Below are 12130 nucleotides of genomic sequence, written 5' to 3'. Positions count from 1 at the left end.
TATTTGGGTGCTCTGCCAGCCCCGTCCTGCCCCAGGCGGTTCTTGGCCCCCCCTGACCCGTTTCGGTCAATATTTCCCGTCACGGGTCCGGATGCCCGGGTCCCCTCGGGGGGGGGTGGGGGGGGGGGCACCCGGATCTTTGGGTGACCTGGGGGGGGGGGCACCCGGATGCTTGGGTGCTCTGGGGGGGCACCTGGATCCTTGGGTCACTTTTGGGGGGGGGCAACTGGATGTTTGGGTGCTCTTGGGGGGGGCACCCAGATACCTGGGTCTTCTTGGGGGGGGCACCCAGATGTTTGGGTGCTGTTGGGGGGGGCACCCAGATACTTGGGTGCTTCTGCGGGGGGGCACCTGGATGTTTGGGTGCTCCTGGGGGGGGGCACCTGGATCCCTGGACCCTCGTGGGGGGGGCACCCTAATGCTTGGGTGCTCCTGGGGGGGGACACCTGGATGTTTGGGTGCTCTTGGGGGGGCACCCAGATACCTGGGTCTTCTTGGGGGGGGCACCCAGATACTTGGGTGCTCTTGGGGGGGCACCAAGATTCTTGGGGGGGGACCTGGATCCCTGGGTTCTCTTGGGTGCCCCCCCAGATGTTTGGGTGCTCTTTGGGGGGGGCACCTGGATCCCTGGACCCTCTTGGGGGGGGGCAACTGGATGCTTGGGTGCTGTTGGGGGGGGCACCCAAATGTTTGGGTGCTCTTGGGGGGGGGCACCTGGGTACTTGGGTCCTCTTGGGGGGGGGGACCTGGATCCCTGGGTTCTCTTGGGTGCCCCCCCCAGATGCTTGGGTGCTCTTGGGGGGGCACTCAGATACTTGGGTGCTCTGGGGGGGTCACCTGGATCCTTGGGTCACTTTTTGGGGGGGGTATCTGGATGCTTGGGTGCTCTTGGGGGGGGGGCACCCAGATGTTTGGGTGCTCTAGGGAGGATACCCAGATACCTGGGTCCTCCTGGGGGGGGGACCCAGATCCCTGGGTCCTCTTGGGTGCCCCCCCCAGATGCCTGGGTGCTCTTGGAGGGACACCGGGGTACTTGGGTGCTCTTGGGGGGGGGGGGCGCACCCGGATCCCTGAGTCACTTTTTGGGGGGGGGACCTCTGGGGAGGTTGGGGTAGGGAGATGCTCCTGGACACGTGGCTCCCCCCCCCCCCGCAGTGTCCCCAGTTCCTCCCAGTGTATGCCAGTCCCCCACGCTGTCTCCCCCAGTATCCCCCCCAGTGTTGCAAAGCCCCCCCAGTTTGCCCCAGTCGCCTCCAATACATCCCAGTCCCACTCAGCGTCCCTCCCAGCGTTCCCAGTCCCCCCCCAGCATGTCCCAGTGTCCCCCCCCAGTATTCCCCCCCAGTGTTGCAAATCCCCCCCAGTTTTTCCCAGTCCCCCCAGTGCCTCCCAATACATCCCAGTCCCATTCAGCGTCCCTCCCAGCGTTCCCAGTCCCCCCCAGCACGTCCCAGTCCCCCCCCCCAACATGTCCCAGTCCCCCCCAGTGTCCCCCCACAGGGACACAGTCCATCCCAGTCCCCCCCAGTGGGTAGAGACGGAAGCGCCCAGGGCCCTGGGAGGTGCCACCGGGGGGGGGTTCCCCATCGTGTGTCCCCCCCCCCCCCCAGCCCTGTCCCCTCCCTGGGGATAAAATAGCTCCGGGCACGCTGCCGGCACCGACCGGCACCATGGGACCCCGGTGAGTGCGGGGACACTGGGGGGACTGGGGACACTGGGGGGACATTGGGGGGACATTGGGGGACGTGGGGATGTGGGGGGATATGGGGGGACTGGGGGACATTGGGGACATTGAGCACATGGGGGACATTGGGGATATGGGGGGACATTGGGGGACGTGGGGATGTGGGGGGATATGGGGGGACATGGGGGGACTGGGGGACATCGAGGACATGGGGGACATGGGGGACATTGGGGCACATGGGGATATGGGGGGACATTGAGGACACGGGGATATGGGGGGACAGTGGGGGACATCGGGGACATTGAGGGCATGGGGGGACATTGGGGACATGAGGGGACTGGGGGACATGGGGGACATGAGGGACACTGAGGACATGGGGAGCATTGGGGGACACGGGGACATGGGGGGACACAGGGACATGGGGGACGTGGAGGACATTGAGGGACATGGGGACATGGGGGGACATGGGGATGTGGGGGGATATGGGGGGACATTGGGGGACATGAGGGGACATGGGGACATTGGAGACATTGAGGACATGGGGGACATTGGGGCACATGGGGATATGGGGGGACATTGGGGGACATCGGGGACATTGAGGGCATGGGGGGACATTGGGGACATGAGGGGACACAGGGACATGGGGGGACATTGAGGACATGGAGGACATTGAGGACATGGGGAACATTGGGGGACACGGGGACATGGGGGGACACAGGGACACGGGGGACGTGGAGGACATTGAGGGACATGGGGACATGGGGGGACATGGGGGGACGTGAGGGAACACAGGGACATGGGGGACTTTGAAGACATGGGGGATTGGGGGACATTGGGGGACATGGGGACGTGGGGACGTGGGGGGACATGGGGATGTGGGGTGATATGGGGGGACATTGGGGGACATGAGGGGACACAGGGACATTGGGGACGTTGAAGACATGGGGGACATTGGGGGACATTGGGGAAATGGGGGCACATGGGGGACATTGGAGACATGGGGATATGGGGGGACATGGGGGGACTGGGGGACATTGGGGACATGAGGGGACACGGGGACATGAGGGTACATTGAGGACATGGAGGACATTGAGGACATGGGGATATGGGGGGACATTGGGGGACATTGGGGGACATGGGGATATGGGGGGACATTTGGGGACATGGGGATGGACATGGGGGGACACAGGGACATGGGGGACGTGGAGGACATTGAGGGACATGGGGACATGGGGGACATGGGGATGTGGGGGGATATGGGGGGACACTGGGGGACATGGGGGACATGGTGGTCCTTTGGGCACATGGGGACAGAGGACTTGGGGGACATTGGGGACATCTGGACACGTGGGGGGCGTGGTGGGGACATTGGGGGACATTGGGGCGTGGGCGACGTCTGGACACGTGGTGGGGTCATGGGGACATGTGGAGAGGGACACGCAAGTTACACGCACAGGCAGCGGGACACGTGAGGGACACGCAGGGGACACGGAGAGGGACACCCACAGGACGTGTGCGTGGGGACAGGGACATGCAGGGACACGCGGGGGGGGGGGTGGGGACAGGTCCGTGGGGGGGGGGGCATGGAGGGGACCTGCTCGCGTGGGGACAGGGACACGTAGGTGACACGCGTGGGGACATCCACGCACGGGGAAAGAGGGACGTGGAGAGGGAGACGCGAGGGAGGGGGACATGGGGACAGGGACACCCGTGGGGACAGGGACACCCATGGGGACAGGGACATCATGGGGACAGGGACATCATGGGACATGTACTTGGGGACAAGGACATCCATGGGGACACATGTGCATGGGGACAAGGACATCCTTGGGGACAGGGACACCCATGGGGACAAGGACACCATGCGACATGTACATGGGGACAAGGACACCCATGGGGACAGGGAAATCCATGAGACGTGTACATGGGGACAGGACATCATGGGACATGTGCATGAGGACAAGGACATCCATGGGGACAGGGACACCATGGGGACAAGGACATCCATGGGACATGTGTGTGGGAACAAGGACAGCCATGGGACATGTGTGCATGGGGATAGGGACATCCATGGGGACAGGGACACCCATGGGACATGTACATGGTGACAAGGACACCTGTGGGACATGTGTGCATGGGGACAGGGACACCCATGAGGACAGGGACATCATGGGACATGTACATGGGGACAAGGACACCCATGGGGACAGGGACATCATGGGAACAAGGACATCCATGGGGACAGGGACATCATGGGACATGTACTTGGGGACAAGGACTTCCATGGGGACAGGGACACCCATGGGGACAAGGACACCATGGGACATGTACTTGGGGACAAGGACATCCATGGGGACAGGGACATCATGGGACATGTACATGGGGACAAGGACATCCATGAGACATGTACATGGTGACAAGGACACCTGTGGGACGTGTGCATGGGGACAGGGACACCCATGGGACATGTACTTGGGAGCAAGGACATCCATGGGACATGTACATGGGGACAGGGACACCCATGAACTGTCTGCAGGGGCCAGGGCCAGGGCACGGGACGTCTGGAGGGCCCAGGGACACACGGGGGACACGTGTGTATGGGGACAGGGAGGGAGGGACGGACGGACGGACAGAGGGAGTGGGAAGATGGATGGGTGAGGGACAGCCGGAGAGATGGACAGATGGATGGAGGACAGCCGGACACGTGGATGGATGGGTGGATGGATGGATAAAGGATGGACGGATGGATGAAGGACAGACGGGTGGATGAAGGACAGATGGACACGTGGATGGATGGATGAAGGACAGATGGATGGATGAAGGATGGTTGGATGAAGGACGGACAGACACGTGGATGAATAGATGGATGGATGAAGGACGGATAGACGGATGAAGGATGGATGGATGGATGAAGGACATACAGACACGTGGATGGATGAAGGATGGATGAAGGATGGATGGACATGTGGATGAATGGATGGATGGATGAAGGACGGTTGGACGGATGAAGGATGGATGGATGAAGGACAGATGGATGGATGAAGGACAGACAGACACTTGGATGGATGGATGAAGGACAGATGGATGCATGAAGGATGGTTGGATGAAGGACGGACAGACACGTGGATGGATGGATGAAGGACAGATGGACAGATGAAGGACAGACACGTGGATGGATGGATGGATGGAGGAAGGACAGACAGACGGATGGATGAAGGACAGACAGACACATGGATGGATGGATGAAGGACAGATGGACAGATGAAGGATGGATGGATGGATGAAGGACAGACGGACATGTGGATGAATGGATGGATGGATGAAGGACAGATGGATGGATGAAGGATGGATGGATGCATGGACGGATGAAGGACAGACGGACACATGGATGGATGGATGGATGGATGGAGGAAGGGCGGACAGACGGACGGATGAAGGACAGACGGATGGATGAAGGATGGCCAGCTGGATGGACGACGGCCAGACGGCCAGCTAGATGGACGGATGAAGGATGGACGGACGACGGACGGACGGACGCGCGGACGAACGGATGGCTGGAGGAAGGCTGGACGGACAGACGGACGGGGGACGGACAGACGAAGGAGGGGCCAGTGCCCTTCTCACTCCGCCCCCCCCCCCCCCCACCTTGTTCCTCCAGGCTTTGGCAGACGAAGGCTCCGTCCCTCCTCCTCCTCCTCCTCCTCGGCCACGGGGAGACGTGGGGACCCCTGGGGACGTGGGGGGCACCCATGGGACCTTCAGGTCAGTGGGGACACCTGGGTGAGTGGGGGGGCACCCATGGGACCCCCGGGGTGACTGGGGACACTGGGGACACCCGTGGGACCCCCTGGGGTGACTGGGGACACTGGGGACACCTGGGGGGGGGGGATGAGACACCGGGGGGTGCTTGGGGGGACTGGGTGGGGGGGGCCCACCCATCGTTTGGGGTCCCAGACCCGTTTTGGGGGTTCCTAGACCCATACTGGGAGGTCGCAGGGTGATACTGGGGGTTCTAGATCATCCCAAGGGGTCCCAGACCCATACTGGGAGGTCCTAGATCATCCCAAGGGCTTCCAGACCCATACTGGGAGGTCCCAGGGTGACACTGGGAGGTCCCAGACCTACACCAAGAGGTCCCAGACCCATACTGGGAGGTCCTAGATCAACCCAAGGGGTTCCAGACCCATACTGGGAGGTCCCAGGCCCACACCAGGAGGTCCCAGACCCATACTGGGAGGTTCCAGGGTGACACTGGGGGTTCTAGATCATCCCAAGAGGTCCCAGACCCATACTGGGAGGTCCCAGACCCACACCAGGAGGTTCCAGACCCATACTGGGAGGTCCTAGATCATCCCAAGGGCTTCCAGACCCATACTGGGAGGTCCCAGACCCACACCAGGACATCCCAGACCCATACTGGGAGGTCCCAGGGTGGCATTGGGAGGTCCCAGGCCCACACCAGCAGGTCCCACACCCATACTGGGAGGTCTCAGGGTGACACTGGGGGTTCTAGATCATCCCAAGAGGTTCCAGACCCATACTGGGAAGTCTCAGACCCACACCAGGACATCCCAGACCCATACTGGGAGGTTCCAGGGTGGCACTGGGAGGTCCCAGACCTACACCAAGAGGTCCCAGACCCATACTGGGAGGTCCTAGATCAACCCAAGGGGTCCCAGACCCATACTGGGAGGTCCCAGACCCACACCAGGAGGTTCCAGACCCATACTGGGAGGTCCTAGATCATCCCAAGGGCTTCCAGACCCATACTGGGAGGTCCCAGGGTGACACTGGGAGGTCCCAGACCTACACCAAGAGGTCCCAGACCCATACTGGGAGGTCCTAGATCAACCCAAGGGGTTCCAGACCCATACTGGGAGGTCCCAGGCCCACACCAGGAGGTCCCAGACCCATACTGGGAGGTTCCAGGGTGACACTGGGGGTTCTAGATCATCCCAAGAGGTCCCAGACCCATACTGGGAGGTCCCAGACCCACACCAGGAGGTTCCAGACCCATACTGGGAGGTCCTAGATCATCCCAAGGGCTTCCAGACCCATACTGGGAGGTCCCAGACCCACACCAGGACATCCCAGACCCATACTGGGAGGTCCCAGGGTGGCATTGGGAGGTCCCAGGCCCACACCAGCAGGTCCCACACCCATACTGGGAGGTCTCAGGGTGACACTGGGGGTTCTAGATCATCCCAAGAGGTTCCAGACCCATACTGGGAGGTCCCAGTCCCATACTGGGAGGTCCCAGGGTGACACTGGAGGTCCCATGCCCACACTGGAAGGTTGACACCGGGGGTTCTGGACCACCAGTGGGCTCCCAGTCCCCCAGCGTGGGGGTTCCCAGTCCTCACCGCGGGTCCCCGACGGGTCACCTGGCAGGTGGGGTGCTGTACCCCTTCGGATTGGAGGTCGGGGACGAGGCCACGCCCACCGAAGATGACGGGATGAGCCCCGAGATCTTCCTCTGGGAGAACTTCTCCTTCTACGGCCAACGTCACCGCTCGCTCTACGTGGGTGCCGGAGGGGCGGGGCTGTGCGTTGGGGTGCTCGGGGTGCTATTGGTTGGGGACACCATGGTTGGGGACACCAAGGGTTGGGGACACCATGAGTTGGGGACACCATGGATTGGGGACACCATGGGTGGGGACACCATGGGTTGGGGACACCATGGGTTTGGGGACACTATTGAGTTTGGGGACACTGTGGTTGGGGACAACAAGGGTTGGGGACATCATGAGTTTGGGGACACCATGGGTTGGAGACATCATGACTTTGGGGACACCATGGGTTGGAGACACTAAGTGTTGGGGACACCATGGTTTGGGGACACCATGAGTTGGAGTCAACAAGGGTTGGAGACACCATGGTTGGGGACACCATGAGTTTGGGGACACCATGGGTTTGGGGACACCATGGTTGGGGACATCATGGGTTGGGGACAACAAGGGTTGGGGACATCATGAGTTTGGGGACACCATAGGTTGGAGACACTAAGTGTTGGGGACACCATGGTTTGGGGACACCATGAGTTTGGGGACACCATGGGGTTGGGGACACCATGGGGTTGGGGACACCATAAATTTGGGGACACCATGGGTTGGGGACACCATGAGTTTGAGGACACCATGGGTTTGGGGACACTATGAGTTTGGGGACACCGTGGTTGGGACACCATGGGTTGGGGACACCAAGGGTTGGGGACACCATGGGGTTGGGGACACCATGGGTTTGGGGACACCATGGGTTGGAGACACCATGGTTGGATGCCATCATGGTTGGCGGTCAAGATGGTTGGGGTCACCATGGTTGGAGCCACCATGGTTGGGGTCACCATGACTGGAGATACCATGACTGGAAGCACCACGGTTGAAGACACATCACTGGGGGGGCCACCATGGTTGGTGCCACCACCGCGGTTGAGGCCCACCCCAGGAGACGGGCGGGTCATCGCGGCGTGACGGTCGCTTCCTATAGGTGAACAACAACGGGGTGGTGTCCTTCGGAGTAGGGGTCCCTGAATTCACCCCCCAACCCTTCCCGCTGCCCGGCCACCGCCCCTTCGTGGCCCCATACTGGGCTGACGTCGACACCGGCCTGGGAGGAAACGTCTACTACCGGCAAAGCCGGAAACCGGAGCTTCTGGCCCGCCTCGCCCACGATCTGGCCAATGCCGTGAAGCCACCCGAGCCGCCTCCCAAACCCACGTGGGCTTTCGTGGCCACCTGGTACCGCGTGTCCTTCTTCGGAGCCGCCTCCACCAAGGTGAGAGACGTCGGGGACGTCGAGGCGGTCGCCCGTCTCCGACGTCGACGGTGGTGGCCTCCCGTGGCCGCGTCACCTATTCGGGGAGGGGATGGCAAAGGACGTGGGGACAAAGAGGGATGGAGGGACAGGGGGACGGTGGTGGGACACGGAGATGGTGGATTGGGACATGGGGGGGACACGGGGATGGACCTGGAAGGTGGCAACGTGGTGGGACACACAATGGGTCAACGACCGCAGAGATGTGGGTCACGGTGACATGGTGACATGGTGACACGGAGACGTGGGGATGGACCTGGAAGGTGACAACGTGGTGGGACACACGATGGGTCAATGACCGCAGAGATGTGGGTCACGGTGACATGGTGACACGGTGACATGGTGACACGGAGACGTGGGGATGGACCTGGAAGGTGACAACGTGGTGGGACACACGGAGGGTCAACGACCGCAGAGATGTGGGTCACGTTGACATGGTGACACGTTGACATGGTGACACGGTAACACGGTGACACGGTGACACGGTGGACGTTCCTTCTTCACCCTCGCCGCAGGTGAACACCTTCCAGGCGGTGCTGGCCACCGACGGGGCCACCTCCTTCATCCTCCTCAACTACGGTGACATCCAATGGACCACCGGCATCTCCAACGGTGGGGACGCCCACACCGGCCTGGGGGGGATCCCGGCGCAGGTGGGGGTCGGGGACGGAGGGGACGGAGGGGTCACCGGCGGGGGAAGGGGGTGGGACGGCCTGGGTGGGAGGGGGGGGGGTGTGGGGTGAAGGGAAGGGGATTAGGGGTGGAGTTAAGGGGATTTGGGGTGAGATTAAGGGGTTTGGGCAGAGTTAAGGGGATTTGGGGTGGGATAAGGGGATTTGGGTGGAATAAAGGGGATTTGGGGTGGAATTAGGGGTTTGGGGCAGAGTTAAGGGGATTTGGGCAGAGTTAAGGGGATTTGGGGTGGAATTGAGGGGATTTAGAGTGGAATTAGGGGACTTGGGGTGGAATTAAGGGGATTTGGATGGAATTAAGGGGATTTGGGTGGAATTAGGGGTTTGGGGCAGAGTTAAGGGGATTTGGGGTGAGATTAAGGGGATTTGGGTGGAATTAAGGGGATTTGGGGTGAGATTAAGGGGATTTGGAGTGGAATTAAGGGGGTTGGGGCAGAGTTAAGGGGATTTAGAGTGGAATTAAGGGGATGTGGGGTGGAATTAGGGGGTTTGGGCAGAGTTAAGGGGATTTGGGGGGAAATTAAGGGAATTTGGGTGGAATTAAGGGGATATGGGGTGGAATTAGGGGGTTTGGGCGGAGTTAAGGGGATTTGAGCAGAGTTAAGGGGGTTTGGGGTGGAATTAAGGGAATTTGGGTGGAGTTAAGGGGGTTTGGGGTGGAATTAGGGGATTGGGGAGGAGTTAATGGGTTTGGGCAGAGTTAATGGGATTTGGGGTGGAATTAAGGGGATGTGGGGTGGAATTAGGGGGTTTGGGTGGAATTAAGGGGATTTGGGGAGGAATTAAGGGGATTTGGGGAGGAATTAGGGTGTTGGGGCAGAGTTAAGGGGATTTGGGGTGGAATTAAGGGGATTTGGGGTGGAATTAGGGGATTGGGGCCGAGTTAAGGGGATTTGGGGTGGAATTAAGGAGATTTGGGGTGGAGTTAAGGGGATTTGGGTTGGAATTAAGGGGATTTGGGGTGGAATTTAGGGAATTTGGGTGGAGTTAAGGGGATTTGGGATGGAATTAGGGGATTTGGGCAGAGTTAAGGGGGTTTGGGGTGGAATTAAGGGAATTTGTGTGGAATTAAGGGGATTTGGTGCAGAATTAGGGGATTGAGTTAAGGGGATTTGGGGTGGAGTTACAGGGATTCAGGGCAGAGTTAAGGGGATTGGGGAAGGATTAAGGGGATTTGGGGTGGAATTAAGGGAAATCGGGGTGGAATTGAGGGGATTAGGGTGGAATTGAGGGCTTGGGGCAGAGTGAAGGGGATTGGGGAAGGATTAAGGGGATTTGGGGTGGAATTGAGGGGATTTGGGTGGAATTGAGGGGATTGGGGCAGAGTTAAGGGGATTTGGGGTGAGATTAAGGGGATTTTGGGTGGAATTAGGGGGTTTGGGTGCAATTAAAGAGATTTGGGGTGGAATTAGGGGATTTGGGGTGGAATTAGGGGATTTGGGGTGGAATTAAGGGGATTTGGGGTGGAATTGAGGGGATTGGGGCAGAGTTAAGGGGATCGGGCCATAACCACGCTTCCTCCTCCCCCGATGCCTCCCATCCCTCCCCCCCCAACCCCCCCCTACCCCCCCCACCCCCAAATCACCCACCGTGTCCCCCCCCCACGACCCCCCCAGGCCGGTTTCAACAGCGGGGACGGCGTTCACTACTACAACATCCCGGGGTCGCGCACGCCGGCCGTGTTGCAGATCGGCCGCCGGAGCAACGTGGGGATTTCGGGGCGCTGGATTTTCCGGGTGGATGAATTCACCGTCACCGAGGGACCCCCCCCCGAAAAAACCGTCACCCCTTCGCCGACGCCCCCCCCCAAATCAACGACACCCAGCCCACCCGGGACCACCGAGGAGAAGACGTACATCTGCGAGTGGTGAGTGGGTGACACGCGTGGCCGGGTCTTTTTTTTGGGGGCGGGGTTGTCCTTTTTTGGGGGGGGGCACCCAGATTTGGGGGTGCCCTGGGGTTGGGGTGCACCCGGGTGCCCTAAAATCCTCCCTTTTCCCCCCCAGAAGAAGGAGACGCCCCCCCCGAAGACGCGTTACGGTGGAAAAAGCAATAAAGACGTGACGAGGAGAGCGGGGGGTTGCGTGTGCGTGTGTGTGCACACGCGTGTGCGTGCGGGTCCGTGCACACGCGTGTGGGGGAGGGTCCGTGCACACATGACAACCAGTGACACCAGCACCCAACCTGCATTGAAACCAGTGACACCAGTACCCACCCTGCATCACAACCAGTGACACCAGCACCCACCCAGTGACACCAGTACCCACACCAGTGACACCAGTACCCACCCAGTGACACCAGCACCCACACCAGTGACACCAGCACCCACCCAGTGACACCAGTACCCACACCAGTGACACCAGCACCCACCCAGTGACACCAGCACCCACCCAGTGACACCAGTACCCACACCAGTGACACCAGCACCCACCCAGTGACACCAGTACCCACACCAGTGACACCAGCACCCACCCAGTGACACCAGTACCCACACCAGTGACACCAGCACCCACACCAGTGACACCAGCACCCACCCAGTGACACCAGCACTCACACCAGTGACACCAGCACCCACCCTCCATCACAACCAGTGACACCAGCACCCACACCAGTGACAACCAGTGACACCAGCACCCACCCTATGGGTGGGGGGGGGTGGGAGCCCCCCCCCGCCTGTGTCCCTGGGTGGGGGTGGGTGTAACTGGGGGTGTCACTGGGAGACCCTCGGTCAGGAATGGGTGTTTGTGTGTGTCCCCCCCCCAAAATTGGACCCAGGCGTCCGGGTGTCCCCACGGTGACCCCATTGTGGGTGGGGGGGGTTGGGGGGGGGGGGGAGACGGGTCTCGTTGAACACCCTGGGGGCACCCAGGTGTCTGGGGAGGGGGCCTGGGAATGTGGGGGGGGGGGGTCAGGGGGTCCGTGGGGGCACCCAGGAACCTGG

At 60.9% G+C, this 12130-nt stretch overlaps 1 protein-coding gene across 1 annotated transcript; it reads left to right on the top strand.

Moving 5' to 3' along the window:
- Positions 1-1663: 1663 nt before the first annotated feature.
- Positions 1664-11060, top strand: LOC142025994 (sushi, nidogen and EGF-like domain-containing protein 1). Its single transcript, XM_075018740.1, has 6 exons — positions 1664-1681; positions 5343-5446; positions 7076-7206; positions 8171-8458; positions 9013-9150; positions 10806-11060. The coding sequence occupies exons 1-6, from the start codon at positions 1671-1673 to the stop codon at positions 11058-11060; spliced, it is 927 nt and encodes a 308-aa protein (XP_074874841.1). The 5' UTR covers positions 1664-1670.
- Positions 11061-12130: the final 1070 nt, after the last annotated feature.

This window comes from Buteo buteo, chromosome 31 (assembly GCF_964188355.1).
Source record: "Buteo buteo chromosome 31, bButBut1.hap1.1, whole genome shotgun sequence".
Classification (NCBI taxonomy): Eukaryota; Metazoa; Chordata; class Aves; order Accipitriformes; family Accipitridae; genus Buteo; species Buteo buteo.
This window is presented reverse-complemented; position numbering and strand designations above follow the sequence as displayed.